Here is a 19706-nt window from a genome sequence, read left to right as displayed (position 1 = left end):
TAAATAAACATTACTGTTGGAGTGCTAGAGATTGAGAGGTCCTTGCCAGCAGAGCTTACAGCCCAGGTGGTAACTTCCAGGTACAAGTAAATTTAGATTTTTTGCCAAATCCAAGCACAATAGGGTATATTTATCAGAGTGACGGTGGTGAGTTTGTTGGTAGACACTAATGACCTGTATGTGTTTTCATTGATTGCCACTAGGTGGCAGAAAAAGCTCAACACAAAGCTTTATAACAAAACTCATTTTTTTTAACCTCTTGATACCTTTTGATAGAGCAGCATAATATTGATTTATAGAAAGAAAGAGCCTTCAAATCCTCATTGGTTTCTCCTTCAAATGAAAAAGGAGAAACCAATGTGGTTCAGAAAGCACAGTATTCCGCCTATAAATCAATATTATGTCAGCCCAATATTTGGTATCACTGGGTACGACCACATTCATCTTCCCAATAAGGCATGATAAATGCACTAATAGAGTGAAATGTAAACAGGTTTTGGTGCAATTTAATGTGGTTTCACCAGTAAATGACTACTCCTTTACCACAGTGCTGATGAGCGAGATGCTGAAGTTCAACACCAGGGGGGCAGCAAGTTGCCCCCATCCAATATAGAGGATAGAATAGTGCGGATTGCATTTGCTTTCATCTTGTCTCAAACCCACAGGAATAATTCTTTTGAGCCGCGCTTGTTTTCTCTGTAATATACGACTTCCAACGGGACAGACTGGCCATTTAGTAAATATTATGGGTAACTATGGCTTTTTTTTGGCTCTAAAATTTTACTGGGATCCATATTCCATTTATTTTATGATCCTATTTGTTTTTAAATGGCCTTAAATAAAGAAGCGCTAGTTTTCCCTGCCTGGGCTGTGCCAGTTTGCATAAAACTTTATGTTTCTGATTACAGCATTCCTGCGCTATTGTCTTTTATTGCTATTAGTTTTCTCGCATTGCTTCTGAGCTTCCATTCAGTACTAGGGAGAAGGCTGCTCCTGCCCGACTCCCAGAGGCCAAGATCCGCTGTTTGGGGTGAAAACAACTTTAGAAAATATATTTATTATACATTTTCAATGGCTTTAAAGTTATTTCTAAATATAATTGCTATAGTCTCTGCCCTGCTGGTTCTGACTCATGAAACAATGTAGTAGAAGTCAGCGGATTCACAGATCTAGAGGACAATGGACTCCTGATACATTATTTCAGGACCAAAGAACAGAAAGGACTGGACAGATACTGCTTTCAGCTTCAATTACATTTAAAAATAACTTCAATAAGTAAATTATATGTGCTATTCTATGCACTTTTGCAATTTACATTACAAACTATAAATATAATATATAAAAGTGCTATTCTAAACACGTTTGCACTTTACATTCATTATTTCTTTTAGGATTCCAAGATATTAAGGAAAATACGTACTGAAAGGCTAATGCCAGACGAGGCGTAGGGCGGATATTTTCGGCAAGCAGAAAAGCGCTTGCTGAAAATTCAGCCCTACGCCTCCTACGTGTGCCTGCACCCGAATGAATGAGATACGCTCGAGTGCAGGCACAAGTAGCCAATATACGCATGAAAACGCGAGATGCAGGCACATGTAGGAGGCGTAGGGCGGAATTTTCAGCAAGAGCTTTTCTGCTTGCCGAAAATATCCGCCCTACGCCTCGTCTGGCATTAGCCTTAGAATGAATAAATTTTGTTACAACATCGCCACCTGCTGGTTATTTTCCAACCTTGATCCACTGGAGGAACTTGTCAGAAGAAATAAACATCACAAGACTTTCCTCTTCTCACTAACTGAATTTTCTGCTGACTGTGTCTGGTTGGCCAAATGAACAGCAGGTGGCGCTGTTAAATCTTATTTTAGCAGTTTGAAAAAGAATATTTTAGAAACTAGAGAAAAAAAATAAATTGGGAAACACACAGAAGAGCATTTTGAGCAATTGTATATATAATTGCCTGTGGTGGTACAAGTTACCCTACAAATAGTAGACTAATAGTAGAATGTTAATACATGGTACTACTCTTTGGCTTTTTTCCAGTCCTTCCCAGGTCTGTTCTTGACTCAAGGAGGCTCCAGGCACTTATCACTTCAGCCAGTGTCCCCGGTTCTGCTGCTTATTATCTACAGAGGCAGTTTATTGCCTGAGGCCTCCCAGCAGGCCCGGACTGGCAAACTGCGGATTCTGACAAATGCCAGAGGGGCTGCTGTAGGATTTTAAATCTTGTGTTCTGAACCTGACTGTGTTTGAACTTATCAGGAGAAACAAAGAGGACTGTTCTCTGGATAGAAAAGATGTGAAAAAAGTGATCTGAGGTTTCTAATGTTTTCCTAATCAGAAGAACATCAGAATGGCCCTTTTTCTGTCTGCTGGCAAGTTCCCTCACTGGATCATGGTCTGAAACTGACCAGCAGGTGGCGCTGTTGTAACAAAATTCATTCATATGACCAGTACACATTTCCCTTATTCTAAGCTACTCTTCAATATACGCCCATCACATATTCCCGATGGTTTCAAAGTTATAAGTAAATGTAATTGCCATTGAAAGCTGTTCCTGCCCTCTTCTGCATTGCTGGTTCTGTCTTTACACATAACTTTGAAACCACTGGAAATGTGCAATAAATGTATATGGGGATGTGGCTCATTCTTTTTCATTAGGTAACAGGGTCAGACTGGGCCACCGGGACACCGGGAGAAAACCTGGTGGGCCCCGGCGGCACAGACCGGACCCCTGTCAGGGTTCCCCCGCCCACAGGTGTCCCTCCCCTTACGCGTGATCAGGGGAGGACGTTGGGCAGTAGCTGGGGCCCCTGTTGCAGGGGTTAGGGGGCACAGTGGGGGCCCCTGTGGGGGAAGCAGCCATTAGGGTCACCTTGGGGGATTCAGGGCCCCTGGGGTGGCAGCCCTGGTGGGCCCTTCACCCCCCAGTCCGACCATGTTAGGGAATATGTTATGCAATCAATACAATATGTGCAAACACACACAAAGTATGTGCTGCAGGCTAAACTTAAAATGTTTTTTCATAATATTGAAAAATTTTAGACAAACATTCTGACAATTTATAGCTTATGAACATTTTGCAGCATTACAAACTTATGACTAATTATTGAAGGCTTTCAGGTCTCTTGATTAGTCAAATCAGACCCACCTAGTCAGTCTGTAGCACTTACTCTGCTATAGCAAGTCCATGTATTTATAAGAAATGGCTCTATATATATATATTCTATTGATTAGCTTGCATACAAATAAGGAGCAACTATTATTATTATTATTATTAACATTTATTTATAAAGCGCCAACATATTCTGCAGCGCTGTACAATAAGTACAATGTTATTGCACAAACAGTAGTGCAAGTTATTGTTTTATTGTTCCAACATTTATTTATAAGTAATAAAAAAAGCTAAATTGTAATTTTATAGGAATAAAATGGCCTAACGTTATTGTTTCACTACAACTCCCAGCATCCCCTGCCAGCTCTCCTGACATGTATGTTTTAAATTGCTGGGCCTTTGTGCTAAATAACTTGATTGCTCAAAAAAGCAAGTGATTTGTGGCTTCTTTCATGTTTTTCTCATAAATAACAAAGCAAAAAAGCTCAAGGTGATTGTTAGTGACTCAGGTGAGTGAGAAGACAATGAAGTGTCAGACAATGTAAGGGGGGGATTGGGGTAAATGTTTAGAATTTTCAAAGTCTTTTCCAGGTTTTCTATCAGATAGGAATGATTGGTAGGTGGGGGTTGAACATTAGATGTCAGTCAAGAATTGTTGGACCCCTCCCACTACTCTCTGCTCAGAACACAATCTGCCTGTCAGAACTGAGCCAAGTTAAGCAGATTCCCATTCATGGTAGTTCCCTTTAACTTAGAAAAATACATTTCTATTTAGAGATTCCACATTTGTCCACTAGGTGGGGCACACAGTAAATGTGAACTGCAAACAAAACTCTGGAAAATGCTATTGCTGTAAATACCTAAGGAATTACTGAATCCTGCCCCCTATTGGCATTCGTATCACTCCTATCTAAAGTACAGTTCTTTGGTGCATATGGCCCCCGTACTAGGATCAGTATCAGAACAGAATGAGCCTATGACAAGAGAATGAATATAAGCCATGGCCAATGGCAAGCTCAACGCACATTAGGGTTGCCACCTTTTCTTGAAAAAACTATATTTTTTTATTAATAACTACAACATTAAGCATATTTTTTACAGTTCAAACCGGTAAAATACGGGCCACGAGGTAACTTTATTACACATATATTACACATATGTAATGACCTCCAATGAGCTTCTGGGAGCCACAGCAGCTGGGTCTGACCTTGTTAAACTCTATGAGGTCTGGGTAAGCCTAGAAACCCTCTTAAAGCAACTGATAATGAAAGACTCAGCGCCACTTGAGTGATGTCACGTGATGAGCGAATCTGTCCCGTTTCGCGCCCACAATGAATTTGTGACATTTTTGATGCACACAACAATTTTTGGCGTGACAGCGAACTTTCCGTGGCTAAATTTTGCAGCCTTTCCTCAAATATTCGCCGATGGCGAAATGTGGCATTTCCCTGTGAATCCATGCCTGACACAGCTTGCTACTGCGGTCTCTTATAGACTGTCAGTCCCAAGAGGCTGCAGAACCAGGTTGTAGGACAGGGGTGGGCAAACTACGGCCCGCGGGCCGCGTCCAGCCTGTTGGTCTTTTAAATCCGGGCCGACGAGTATCAGTGTGTCCCTTTTCCTAACAGAGACCGCAGTCTGCAATCTTCTGTCTTTCAAAGAATCCTGACTCCGCAAGTCTCATCATGTGAGACTTGGCATAAAGACTGCATGTAAGCGCAGCAACGCAAACCCTAGGGGACTGACGAACGATGTGGCCCCTGAGCCTAAATGTTTGCCCACCCCTGCTGTAGGAGGAAGTATGAAGGTGCCTCTAGGGACTAGGCAAATGTCTGATGGTGAGGTATCACCCCAGGGTTGGACTGGGCAACTTGGTTTTGCCCAGTCCAACCCTGGGGTGATACCTCACCATCAGAGCCATGGCCCACCACCCCAGGTCTTGCCACAGATGAGGGGATCCTAATGCTGTGCAAGAGGTGTGTGTGGGGGGTTCACAATGAGGATGGTGTGCCTGTAGCTAGGGTGGTGGGCCTGTAGCTAGGATGGTGGGCCTGTAGCTAGGATGGTGGGCCTGTAGCTAGGGTGGTGGGCCTGTAGCTAGGATGGTGGGCCTGTAGCTAGGATGGTGGGCCTGTAGCTAGGATGGTGGGCCTGTAGCTAGGATGGTGGGCCTGTAGCTAGGGTGGTGGACCCTAGAGACCACTACCCAACACAGAGAGTAAGGACATACAATCTGAATGGTCCTTACAATAGAGTTAATAATATAATTGTATAATATAATAATAACATTGGCACCATGATGTCTGTGCCTGGGTGGCTGCCGCGACATCACAAGGTCACGTAGGTGATTCGCTGATCAGACTCCTTTCTGCTAACAATGGCAACCGCTTACAGAGGCAAAGCTGCAATTAGTGCACAATGAATCCTCTTTATTATTAATCAAATCACTTCTCTTCAAACCTTGAATAATGTTACTGTTATTCATGTCTTTCCTCATAGGGTATAATAGGTTCGCATTGTATCAGATTTGACACTTTGCTATTGATGAACTCAGACTGCTCTGAGGATGCATAGAGTTGATCTGAGAGTGCTCTTATGAGCAAATTATGCAATTTACGTAATATTTGTTTCTAGTTTTCAAGAAATTAACAGTGGAATGGTCGTAAAAAAGCAAAATCTAATAAGTTTTAATGCCTGGAATTTGAGCTATCGCCAATACATCTGCTAGTAAAGGGACCCCCCCCTGAAAAGATATATTGGATCTACCTGTCAATCAATATCTGGTACCCAACTTCTGCATGAGGAGAGAATGAAGAGAGACAGATGATGAGAGGGGGACAGTGAAGAGTGGCTTGATTATTTCAGAAACAAACAAAAAAAAATTAAATTGATTATATTTAGAAAATTTCTTATTTCAGTGTGAAGACACCTATATTATTTTTTTATTTTCGTAATAGTTCCCCTTTAAACTGCTAATATAAGGAAACTAAACAGTGACACCTGCTGGTCAGCTTTGGTTAGTTTTACATTAATTTGATCAAAGGGCTTTTATTTCCTCTGCACAGATCTCTGCGGTACATGGAACTCCTATATTTCCGCACCTGTAATCACTTTATAAGGCATAAGGTAGGGGTAGGGAACCTATGGCTCGGGAGCCAGATGTGGCTCTTTTGATGGCTGCATCTGGCTCGCTGCCAAATCTTTAATAAAAAAATAACGGGGGCGTGGCCTGCGCTTGCCGGATAGAAGACGTGTTCTAAGCCTTAACACGTCTTATATCCGCCAAGCGCAGACCACGCCCTCCTCAGCATCGCATCCGGCATCCTTGGCACCCACCCTACCCTGCCCCTGCGCTCGGCGGATAGAAGACGTGTTCTAAGCCTTTGAACACGTCTTCTATCCGCCAAGCGCAGGCAATGCTCTCTTCTGCATCTCATCCTCGGGACCCACCCTACCTTGCCCCGCAGCATCCACGGCCAAACATATTGTATGGCTCTCACGTAGTGATGAGCGAATCTGTTCCGTTTCGCTTCGCCGAAAAATTCGCGAATCTTTGAAAAGATCCGCGAAACGGCGAAAATGTCGTGCGACAAAAAAAATTGTCGCCCGCGGCTATTATTTTGTCGCGCAGCTATTGTTTCGTCTCCCGCGGCTATTGTTTTGTCGCGCGGCTATTATTTCGTCGCCCGCGGCTCTTGTTTCGTCGCCCGCGGCTCTTGTTTCGTCGCCCGCGGCTCTTATTTCGTCGCGCGGCTCTTGTTTCGTCGCCCGCGGCTATTGTTTCGTCGCGCGGCTATTATTTCGTCGCGCGTGGCTCTTGTTTCGTCGCCCGCGGCTCTTGTTTCGTCGCGCGGCTCTTGTTTCGTCGCGCGGCTCTTGTTTCGTCGCCCGCGACTATTCTTTTTTGACGCCGGCGACAATTTTTGGACGTGCGGCGAATTTTTCCGCGGCGAAATTTTTCATCCGTTTCGCGAAACAATCCGCCAATGGCGAAACGCAGAAATTCGCCGCGAATCCATGCCTGGCGAAACTTTTCGCCCATCACTACTCTCACGGAATTACATTTTAAAATATGTGGTGTTTATGGCTCTCTCAGCCAAAAAGGTTCCTGACCCCTGGCATAAGGCATATGTGAGTATTTTTCTTGAATGAGGCTATTTCCTTGTTGTCCTGCATCATGGCAGATAGCCACACTCAGGGTCAGATTAATAGCCTAACAAAACAGAGTATATTCTGTTACCCTTGACTTTCAAGCCTATATCCTAAGCCTTTAGCAACTCGACCACCTCCCCATACTCTTTTCCTCTATATACACTAATGGTGTCCTTCATGGTGCGCTTGCCACTAAAATTTTGACCAATAGGACCCCTACACTCCCACTGGTCCCACCCCCCACTTATGTCTCACCTACTCTCCATTTTAGATTGTGAGCAGGACCCTCCCCCTATTGTGTCTTAACAATGTGCCATTGTAGGTGCATTTACTGAAAATTAAGTCTTGTTTTGTTGCTCTGCTTGATAAAATGAAGTTATTGGGCAGGGAAGAGCCAGATCTGGACCGGATTAAGCAGATCTTTATCACAAGAGGTTTCTTTTCTCAGGAAATGTATTTTCAGCCGACTGTAGCCAGTTATTTGAAATGAGCAGCAGGAGGCGATGTTGTTTATTCTATTAGTGTAAAAACTGTGGTTTATCTTTTAGTTTAAACTTAACTTTTACTATGTTTATAGAATGGCCACTTCTTAACTAGTTTTCAATTTGTCTTCTATTTTTATTGGTTGTGAATTATTTGCTGAGTCCAGCAGACAAAAACTTTTGCTCTTTGAGGCTACAATTGCATTGTTATTGTTACTTTTTAATACTTATCTTCCTATTCAGACCCACTCCTATTCATATTTCAGTCTCTCATTCAAACCATCAGATGGTTGCTAAGGTAATTTGGACCCTAAAACCCTAAAATGTGGCTACAACTGCAAACTGGAGAGTTGCTGAATGTATAAGCTTAAAAAGCACACATTAAAAAAAACAATGACCAATTGCAAATTGTTTCAGATTAGCCCTCTCTACAAGATATTAAAAGTTAATTTAAAGGTGAACTCTACTCTTCTTTACTATTTTGAAAACTAGGAAAACAAATGAGTGAAAATTGCAAAAGTGCTTAGAAGCCCTTAGAAACCCTCTATTGATAGTCTTTTACTGTGTCCATCAGGCTGCTCTGATGTTTTTCTGAGAGAAACATTTTCTGAGGCTTTTCATGTTTTCCTAACTAGAGCAACATCAAAACAGCCCTCTTTCTTTCTCCTGACAAGTTCCTTGACTGGATCATGGTCAGAAACTGGCCAGAAGGTGGCGCTGTTGTCACAAAATTCATTCATATGAACAGTACATATTTCCCTAAATGTCATGGGAAAACATGTTTTTTTCAAAACACATCAGTTAATAGAGCTTCTCCAGCAGAATCCTGCATGAAATCCATTTTTCAAAAGCACAAACAGATTTTTTTTATATTTAATTTTGAAATGTCACATGGGGCTAGCCATATTCTTCATTTCCCAGGGTGCCACAGCCATGTGACTTGTGCTTTGATAAACTTCAGTCACCTTTACTCTCTCAGGTAGGTTTTATGTGTTCCTCACCCAACATGCGCTCAACATGATCTAATCACGTGCCCCTGGGACGAGGAACAGATGTACCATATTTTGTCCAGTATGTAGGTGGCCAAACTGGGCAAAGATTTGATCATTTGGTGACCCAAACAAACAAGTAACCAGCTTAGGCCTTTACACTTCCTTATGGAAAACAGGACAATGTATTCAATATGGTATTGGAACTTTATTTATCCAGATGTTATGGGGTGTATTATAAATTAAACTTCCAGTGTATTTAACCTACCCTGTGTTTAGGGCTGCCACCTGTCCGGCAATTCACCTGCTTAACTGGTAAAATATAAGCCAGGACCAGGCTGGTATTACAAATTTCCCTCCCCTCCATCCCGCTCCCCACTCCCCCTCCATCCTGCCCATTACCTTTTCCACCCTGCAGCTCTGCCCCCTTTCCCGTCATAGTCCTGCCCATTTTTGTTTCCACCCTCCGCCTCCATGTCATTGGCTGGTAAGGGACCACTGAAAACATGGCAACCCTACCTGTGTTCTGGGGTTATTATACATAAAGTCGACCCTGCATTTATACCGCCATGTTTTTTGAGGTTATTATACATGGAACTGGCTCTACATGGAAAATGTGATCAGTTAGCCTCCCCAAGCACAAAAATGACCCTCTACCTATGGGTTTACCCCTAAAGTAGGTGTGTCTCCCACTAGAGTTTGTGTATTTTCCTTGGAATGCATGTGTGTATATGGATGTATATAGGGATCACTAAAGAAACACAATGTGCTTGTTTTGGCTTCTCTTTAACACGTCTACAACCTTCACAAATTGTAAACTCCCTTTAGTTCTGTATGTCACATCTCCCTCTTGGGGATTTCTGCTCCGTTCCCTGAGCTCCCCTTGCCTCTCCATCAGATCCTCATTGTACCAAACACTTTCATCTATTAAAGGACATCTCTTTCTGAGTTTATTACAACCCTGGAGGCAGCTGAAATCTCCACCCACCCCCGTGCCGTCTTCCAGTCTCTTATAAAGAGTTGTTGCACTGATGTGATGTGGATATTCAGACAAATATATTTACAGAGTCTGACGCTTCTCCAGCTTCTCTTCCCCCCCCCACCCTTTATCACCTCTGCTTCTCTCACATCGAGGACTGAATCTGGCACTGTCTGGGTTTTTTAAGGCAGAGGGAATGTGGGTGGGTTAATGAGCAATGGAGAGAAATAGACATTAATTCCTGGGATTGGTCATCAAGGGAAAGAAAAGCCTTGGCTGAAATCCTCGCCGGAGAAGATCTGCTGCTGCCTTTTTGCACCAGTTAACTCACAGACGCACAGCTCAACGCTGGTTTGAATCCTTTATTCGCTGGGCTGCTCAGCTTGTTTAATCACATTTCTGTTCTGTCTGTGTGTGAGAACGAGGTGGAGATGAAGCGAGAGGGAGAAGGGATGAATTTGGTTTCTATTGGCCGGAGTGTCTCCCTCTCTCCACCCACCGCCGTTCCACCTCACCTTGGTGTCTCCCCACACACATCTAGCCCTCCTTATCGCAATGAAGAAATCTACAGCAAGAGTTTCTATGGATTTGATTTATAAACATTTACCCCCCACGGGCGGTCACTGAGTTTGACAGCATCTGAGCTTTGCTGAAGGGGAGGGCAGGGTAGCGTGTACCTCCTACTTGCACTTTGTAATTTCATGTAGAGAAGATTTACAACAACACACACACACACACACACACACAAAGCACAAACTGGAGGTGACCAGGCTGTACCTCCCAAATGAGAAGATGGATCTGAAGGACAGCCCCAGTGAAGACAGCTTGGGCAGCCTGCACCCCTCTAGCATTCAAATTTTTGCCAACACTTCCACCCTTCACGGAATTCGCCACATCTTCGCGTTTGGCCCACTGACCCTCCGCCGCTTCCTATGGACAGTGGCCTTCATGGGTTCCCTGGGCCTTCTACTTCTTGAGAGTTCCGAGAGAGTGGCTTTTTATTTCTCCTACCAACATGTGACCAAAGTAGACCAAGTAGTAGCAGAAAGCCTTGTTTTCCCAGCTGTTACTATCTGCAACCTCAATTCCTTTCGATTCTCCAGGATTACCACTAATGACCTGTACCATGCTGGTGAGCTGCTGGAGCTGCTTGACGTCAACGGACAAATTCTAGAGCCCCACTTGGCTGACCCAGAGGTCTTGACTGTCCTCCAGGAGAAGACCAACTTTAAAGTCTTCAAGCCCAAGCCCTTTGGTATGGAGGAATTCATGGAACGGACTGGGCATGACCTGAAGGAAATGATGCTCTACTGCAAGTTCAGAGGACATGAATGCAACCTCAAGGACTTTAAAAGGGTGAGTAATACAGATCTCCTTTTTACTCAAGTGGGATATTGTAGCAGTAGCTGGAAATAAAGTATAGGAAACCAATTTCACATCTACTGTCTGTGTAACTTACAAAAGGTTTATGCAGTTAGAAACTTAGAAATAAGTTAGGTGGCATCAGGCTGAACATTTAAGTATTAAGGGGAGTTTTTTCAGTACATGGCACACCCCCTTCTGCACTGCTCTACATTGCCCCCCATTGGCTGTCTCTGCAACAAGTGCAAGTCCATGTCAGATAGTAACCAATTACGTATACTGAACAATCAACATTCTATTCATTTTCATTCCCCGTTGGTACCACCTAGAACCCGGAGGTCCCATTTCTTGTCTTTGATTTTATAAATGAAATTGAAAGCATGGCGGTTAGACTTGCAATCTCCCAGCAATGGAATCCTGGGGTTGACTCTGTGACCCCTGTGTTCTAAGTTTGGGTGTTCTCCCCAGCTTCTGTAGTAAAGTCCAGCTCCACCCATGGTCCAAAGTGGCCTGTCTATTGATAAGATAAATAAGATTATGAAGTTAAATATGATCTCTAATGCCTGGCATAATATACTGGCATAATAAAAATACAGGGTAATACATGTCTGTAGCACAGTGTTTCTTTCACTCTGGGCCTACAGCAGAGATCTTGGAAACTGGGCAGGCAGAAGCCAACAGGTGTCATCCAGGCCCTAGCTCTTGGGATGCTTCATTGGATCCAGCTTATAATCAAGGATCCATACTGAAAGAGGGGTAACACATTGAAGTGAAGGGATGAGAATTGAATAAGACTGTGGGTACATATATAATATTACAAGTATAGTACCATTAGTAGTAAACACAGGGACTATTTGTTCATTTTCTTACAATGGCAGGCAAAGCTCCACTGACCGAGAATGGAGCCCAATGCCATTTCCTAATGCCAAATAATTGTTAGAAAGGTTACCTTAATGTTTATGAATAATGCCAATAGCGGAATGGCTCCGACTGGCAGCTTAATTAATGCAACGCCGGATGATGACGGCTCTGCAGGAGAAAGCTTTACAACTAATATCATGCTAGAGATATTGCACCATACTGGGAAATGAAACCCATAAGACATGGCTGGGAATAATATGTTATTTTAATAATCATTTCCCAATAGGCAGGGGGGAAAGTGACTTGCTGTAACATGTCAAGTATGGGAAGCACGAGTGAGATCATGCGAGAATCCTACTGTGAATTGAAATATAGAATTGAAATCAAATTTGTCATAATATATTTAGATCATAAAAATCTCACATGCCTCGGCTGCGCGGGATATACGGGGGAGCCGATAGCCGACTAGAGCGTTTGACAAGGAAAAATGATTATGTCTACATGATGCACAGGGAAGGTTTTACATTAAAGCAAGGAGGGAAGTTCTACTCTTTGGGTCGCTGGATTGCATACAAGCAGGGGGCTTGGATATGATGATATATAATATGATAATGCAATAAAGTTGATATGATAACATGGCAGCATCTTTGGGATCTGACTTTTTTAGGGGTTACAGAGACACTGGACTCAGGTGCAAGAGCACAAAGTAGTGCAAAAGCCCTTAGTGCTCATTCTAAAAGCCCTTGCACCTAGGGTATGCGCTCTGCACGTAGTGCCAGACTGGAAGGGAAGGATTGGGTAGGAGGGGCGCCTATCTGCCTCCCAATGCCTGCTTCACATGGATACAACTGCTAAACATTGAATGCCACTGGTGTTACTATTGGCCCCATGGTTGTAGGGGGGGGGCTGGGAAAATGGGGGACATTTTGTATAGTTTAAAAAAACCCTCCCCAGCTGCTCTCCTACTTCAGTGGGAGCAGGGGGGGAAGCAAGCGGAGGGTAGCGATGGGGCGTTTTGCTGTAAGCTGGGCCCCTCCAAAGATTTTTTTGCAGGGGGGCCTGAGGCCTTATAGTTTTGCCACTTTTGAATGCTGTTTTGGACGGAAAAACCTGGGTCAATATAATAAAGTATAAAATGCAAGGTTTTTGCACTTTGCACCCTGACCCGGACTTAATAAAGTACCCCTTGCTGGGCGATTTAGGGCTACAACGAGACTGCTTTTCAGTTGCTTGAACCTGAAGCTTCACTGGTTGCCATATTTGTGAATGCTGTACAATATGCTGGGTAACGCATGGTACTACCTATTAAAGTGAATGGGAAGGGAACTGGGGGTAAACTGGCGAATGATATGCAATTACAATAAGGGTCAATCAAACCGCCTTGTGCACTCTAACCCTTAAACGGTTTGGAGGGTTAAATAGAGATTGTCAAGAAATTGAATTGAAAGACAAATCTAATTTTAAAGGGGATAAACCAGCGGCAGAACTACATGTGGGGGGGCCCCACAGCAAAAACATTATAGGGCCCCTTAATTTTAGGAATAAAATATTTATATACTGAAACTGCTTATTAGTTAGGGCTTTATCGGACCCCTGTATCTCCTGGCCCCCCCAGCAGTTGCAGGGTCTGCTGTTGTTCACATTGAAACAAATACCTGGTTGCTATGGTCAGTGTGCCTAGGGCATTCTATTTGCATTGCTAAAGGAAATTATTTGACCCCATTTTCTTCCTAGTGCATGGAGGAATATAAACCCTGTATAATGACCCCCTCTCTCTGTGCTGCCTGTACCCTGGGGAATCATTTTAGTCTTCTGTACCCCTTAGCATAAAGTTTTTTTTAGCAATATAGCAATACCCACAACCCATTGTCAGTATAACCCTTATTTATTGAGCTTCTGTACAGCACAAGGAGTTTATTGTCAGTATTACAATGCAGGAACGAGCAACCTACTAATAACTTATTTTCATTGACTAGTGAATCTCATTAATACTCTCCCTCCCTTTGTTATAGGCACACATTACATTAAGCAGAAGGAAGAATTATTGGATAGTGCTCAGCAGATCAGTAAGCGTGGCTATTGAGTGGCTATTGAGTGGCTATTGAGTGCTGCTCATGAGTCACAATGGATGGTTCAACAAAAGGGGAATTTATACCAAGAAGCAGGAGGTGTATGTCCGGTGGGGCAATGTATGGATGAAAATTGATTGATTTATTAGAGGATTAACCAAAACCAATAACTATAACACCATGGGCTTATAGAAAAGGCATGTAATGCAGTGGGACATATATAAAGCCCTAGGGTGGTGTATACTGGGTTTATATTAAAGTGGTAAGAGTTGAAGTAATTGGTTTTATAGACCAACCCGTATCATTAAAGGCAGGGAGCTATAAAGATGTCTGCACAGGTTATTACCAACTAATCCTAGTCTATTAACCCACAGCAACCAATCAAATATTTGCTTGCAAACAGGGGTCCAGTAAAAGCTTCCTGCTGATTGGTTTGGGTTTTATGGGTAAGTTGTACAAGTATGAAACTTTTATCCAGAATTCTCGGGACATGGGTTTTCTGGATACGAGGTCTTTCTGTGACATAGATTTCCATAATTGGTCTGCCTAAAATAAACCAAATAGGATTGTTTTGCTTCCAATAAAGATTAATTATATCTTTGTTGGGATCAAGTATTATAGGTGCTGTTTTATTATTCCAGAAAAAAGGGAATTGTTTTTAAAAATTAGAATTATTTCATTAAAATTGAGTCTAAGGGAGATGGTCTTCCCATAATTTGAAGCTTTCTGGATAATGGATCCCATACCTACACATACATAATGCTGATATTTATACATAGCTCTAATTGATATATGTATTGATATAGATATTTATATTCATATATACAGAAAGGAGTGCTGCGCTTTTCTTTTATGATGTTATGGCACCAGTACTATTATTCCCTTCCTATATTCCTATTCTTCTCTTTTTCCAGTCTGCAATTTAAACTGCAATCTGTTGCTAGGGGGTCACTGACCCTGGCAATCAAAAACAGACTTTGAAGCTTAACTTGTATGGTTCCTTTTTTTCTATTTAGCCATGTGCTATTCATATTCCATTGAACCTGATGCTTGGTTGCTAGGGTAATTAAGCCCTTGCAAACAGGCAAACGTGGTGGTTGTTTATTAAGGGTTAGGTGCAAGTGCAGAACTGAAACACCATGCACAAAGCTCTTGCAAGTACAAAGATTATTCACCATTATTATTCACATTAGTCCCTGGCCCAGAGGAGCTTACAATCTAAGGTGCCTATCACATTCCCATCAGTCCCTGCCCCAGAGGAGCTTACAATCTAAGGTCCCTATCACATTCCCATCAGTCCCTGGCCCAGAGGAGCTTACAATCTAAGGTCCCTATCACATTCCCATCAGTCCCTGCCCCAGAGGAGCTTACAATCTAAGGTCCCTATCACATTCCCATCAGTCCCTGGCCCAGAGGAGCTTACAATCTAAGGTGCCTATCACATTCCCATCAGTCCCTGGCCCAGAGGAGCTTACAATCTAAGGTCCCTATCACATTCCCATCAGTCCCTGCCCCAGAGGAGCTTACAATCTAAGGTCCCTATCACATTCCCATCAGTCCCTGCCCCAGAGGAGCTTACAATCTAAGGTGCCTATCACATTCCCATCAGTCCCTGGCCCAGAGGAGCTTACAATCTAAGGTCCCTATCACATTCCCATCAGTCCCTGCCCCAGAGGAGCTTACAATCTAAGGTCCCTATCACATTCCCATCAGTCCCTGCCCCATTGGAGCTTACAATCTAAGGTCCCTATCACATTCCCATCAGTCCCTGCCCCAGTGGAGCTTACAATATAAGGTCCCTATCACATTCCCATCAGTCCCTGCCCCAGTGGAGCTTACAATCTAAGGCCCCTATCACATTCCCATCAGTCCCTGCCCCAGTGAGTTTACAATCTAAGGTCCCTATCACATTCCCATCAGTCCCTGCCCCAGTGGAGCTTACAATCTAAGGCCCCTATCACATTCCCATCAGTCCCTGCCCCAGTGAGCTTACAATCTAAGGTCCCTATCACATTCACATCAGTCCCTGCCCCAGTGGAGCTTACAATCTAAGGTCCCTATCACATTCCTATCAGTCCCTGCCCCAGTGGAGCTTACAATCTAAGGTCCCTATCACATTCCCATCAGTCCCTGCCCCAGTGAGCTTACAATCTAAGGTACCTATCCCATTCCCATCAGTCCCTGCCCCAGTGGAGCTTACAATCTAAGGTACCTATCACATTCAAACACACTATGATCAGTTTAGTCAGAAGCCAATTAACTTGCCTGTATGTTTCTGGAGAGTGGGAGATAACTAGAGTACCCAGATGAAAACCCATGCAGACATGGGGAAACACACAAACTCCCAGATAGTGCCCGGGGTGGGATTGAACTGAAGACCCCAGTACTGCAGGGCAGAAGTGCAACCCACAGGACCATCATGCATGGCATAGTTAACATGATTTTAATTCATTTAACAAGTTCTATGGCCACTATTGGTCCAGATAAAAGTTGGAGCTATTGTACTAATTAGTGACAAATCCAGTGTCACCTTGGTTAGAAAGTCATGTAAAGGGACAAAAAAAAGTGAATGTGGGTTTAATGTTAAAGTTATGGGCTTACATCTTTCAGAAGAGGCCTTAATTACTAACAGTGGGGCAAGGTGCAGAGAGATCACTAGATTCTGCCAATTTTAAACTAAATTGCTGCAGTTTTCCCCATTATTCCAGCATTCTTTGCCAACTCCAAGTAGCTGCCGCTAGGGACAAGTATTACTATCATTAGGATTGCCACATTATCTGGAAGGAAGTACCAGCCCTGCTATAATTTTATCCTTCTTCCCTATTAATAACATTGATCTCCAGCATAATTTTCCCAGGCAGGTGGCAACCCTAGGCATATTGTACTTGTAACATAGTAACATAGGGGGAAAAAGTTTCATCCTGACCCCAAGATGGCAATTGGACCAGTCCCTGGTACTATGAGCTATTGCCCATAACCCTGTATTCCCTCACTTGCTAAAAAGCCATCCAGCTCCTTCTTAAAGTTATATAATGTATCAGCCAGCACGACTGATTCGGGGAGGGAATTCCACAACTTCACAGCTCTCACAGTAAAAAATCCTTTCCAAATATTTAAACGGAACCTCCTTTCCTCTAATCGGAGTGGGTGCCCTCGTGTCCGTTGGAAGGACCTACTGGTAAATAAAACATTAGAAAGGTTATTATATGATCCCTTTATGTATTTATACATACAGTTATCATGTCACCTCTTAAGCGCCTCTTCTCCAGTGTAAACAGACCCAACTTGGCCAGTCTTTCTTCATAACTGAGACTTTCCATACCCTTTACCAGCTTAGTTGCCCTTCTCTGGACCCTCTCTAACTCAATAATGTCCCGTTTGAGCACTGGAGACCAAAACTGAACAGCATATTCTAGATGGGGCCTTACCAGCGCTCTGTAAAGGGGAAGAATAACCCCCTCCTCCCGTGAATCTATACCCCTTTTAATACAGCTCAAAACCTTGTTTGCCCTTGCAGCTGCTGCCTGGCATTGCTTGCTACAGCCAAGTTTATTATCTACAAGGACTCCAAGGTCCTTCTCCATTATGGATTTGCCTAGTGCAGTCCCATTAAGGGTATACGGGGCTGCATATTTTTACATCCCAGGTGCACGCTCTTACATTTATCCACATTAAATCTCATCCGCCACTTAGACACCCAGATTGCCAGTTGGCCAAGATCCTGCTGCAGGGATGTCACATCCTGGATAGAATTGACTGGTCTGCAGAGTTTTGTGTCATCTGCAAACATTGATACATTGCTTATAATACCCTCCCCTAAGTCATTTATGAACAAGTTAAACAAAAGTGGACCCAGTACAGAACCCTGAGGGACCCCGCTGAGGACCTTATTCCAAGTAGAGAATGTGCCATTAACAACCACCCTCTGTACCCGATCCTGTAGCCAGTTTTCTATTCATGTGCAAACGACTTCACTAAGACCAATAGACCTTAGCTTAGAAAGCAGTCGTTTGTGGGGAACGGTATCAAATGCTTTGGCAAAATCCAAATAGATTATATCTACTGCATCCCCACTGTCCAGCTTCTTACTTACCTCATCATAAAAAGCAATTAAATTGGTCTGACATGACCTGCCCTTCATAAAGCCATGCTGATTACTGCTCATAATGCCATTCTCCAGTACATAATTTTGTATGTGATCTCTTAACAAGCCTTCAAATAACTTGCCCACCACGGATGTCAGACTTACAGGCCTATAATTGCCAGGCTGAGATCTTACTCCCTTTTTAAATATGGGAATGACATTCGCCTTCTTCCAATCCCTAGGTACCATACCTGATGAAAGAGAGTCTGAGAATATCAGAAACAAGGGCCACTGTAATTCTGCCCCTAGCTCTCTCAGTACCCGAGGGTGTATTCCATCTGGCCCCGGTGCCTTGTTTACATTTATCTTGTGTAACCCTTTAAGCACCATATCCTGTGTAAACCAATGACTAGTTGGAGCTGAGGCAACAGTGAAGCTATTGGGTGGGACTTGGCCCACTGGCTCCTCTACTGTATACACAGAAGAAAAGAATTGGTTAAGCACATCTGCCTTTTCTGGGGCCACGTTCTCTACTTGCATCTTTTTACTATTAATATACTTAAAGGAACAGTAACACCAAAAAATTTATATATTTCAAAGAAATTAAACTATAATGTGCTGCTGCCCTGCACTGGTAAAAGTTGTGTGTTTGCTTCAGAAACATTACTAGAGTTTATATAAACCCTGGTGCATGGGCGTCCACAGAAGGGGGCAAGAGGGGGCACTCGTTTCTGCACTGTCCCCTCAAGCCCGTTTTGCTGTGCTCCGATTGGATCTTTCTTCTTGTGGATTCTCCAATCAGAGCACAGCTTCCTTGACAGACAGTAAAATTGACCAATCAGAGCACAGATGCACACAGGGATCGGGAGATTTTGCAAACTGGAATCAGAAATTAAAACTGAAAAGAAGAATCTGCTGCTGTAACTTTACCTAAGAACCAACTCTCAACTTTTGCTGCAGTTTTCATCCCACAGGTACTAAAGAATCACTAGCTGACATTAAATTGTTTTTTGCCTGACATCTATAATAATTTATAATCTATCCCCTACCCTATCAGATGGAGGGTAAGTTAACTCTTTCCCTCTGAAAAAGCTCATTGTGTGTTTATATATTTGTTGTTGTTTTTTGCACTTACTATTTTTTTTTTTTATTTTTGTCATTGTTTTGTTCATTTATAGTAAGTTACAGTGGAGCCAATGCTGTGTATCAGTGCCAGTGTTATAGTGCCAGGGCCTGAATATCTGCCATCTGTACCCACTGCTCCTCATGGCATATAATGTGCTGGGTTTGTATATAAAGACTGTGTCTCACTGTATATAATGGGGAGTCAGTACCCACTGCCTTTCTTGCTATAAAACTAACATAAACACATCTAAAGGGGTGGTTCACTTTTAAGTTAACCTTTAGTATGTTATAAAATGGCCTTTTTTTGAATAATTTGCCTTTCTCTTCTGCCTCTATACAGATTTCAAATGGGGGCCAAAAAATATTGCTCTGTGAGGCTACAATTTTATTATTATTATAATTTTGTATTACTTATTTTTCCAAGTAGGCCCCTTAACTATTCATATTCCCATCTCTTGTTTAAACCACTACCTGGTTGCTAGGGTAAATAA

General features: G+C 43.0%; 1 protein-coding gene across 1 annotated transcript in view; it reads left to right on the top strand.

The window, feature by feature from the left end:
- The first annotated feature begins 9828 nt into the window (after positions 1 to 9828).
- asic2 (acid sensing ion channel subunit 2) overlaps positions 9829 to 19706 on the top strand; it is a 286936-nt gene continuing 277058 nt past the window's right edge. Inside the window, exon 1 of the mRNA XM_002933040.5 lies at positions 9829 to 11070. Coding sequence (XP_002933086.3) covers positions 10507 to 11070 — 564 coding nt within the window. The 5' untranslated portion in view covers positions 9829 to 10506. The remainder of the gene's footprint in view (positions 11071 to 19706) is intronic.

This window comes from Xenopus tropicalis, chromosome 10 (assembly GCF_000004195.4).
Source record: "Xenopus tropicalis strain Nigerian chromosome 10, UCB_Xtro_10.0, whole genome shotgun sequence".
NCBI lineage: Eukaryota > Metazoa > Chordata > Amphibia > Anura > Pipidae > Xenopus > Xenopus tropicalis.
The sequence above is the reverse complement of the archived record's forward strand: the minus strand, read 5'-3'. Positions and strand labels throughout refer to the sequence as shown.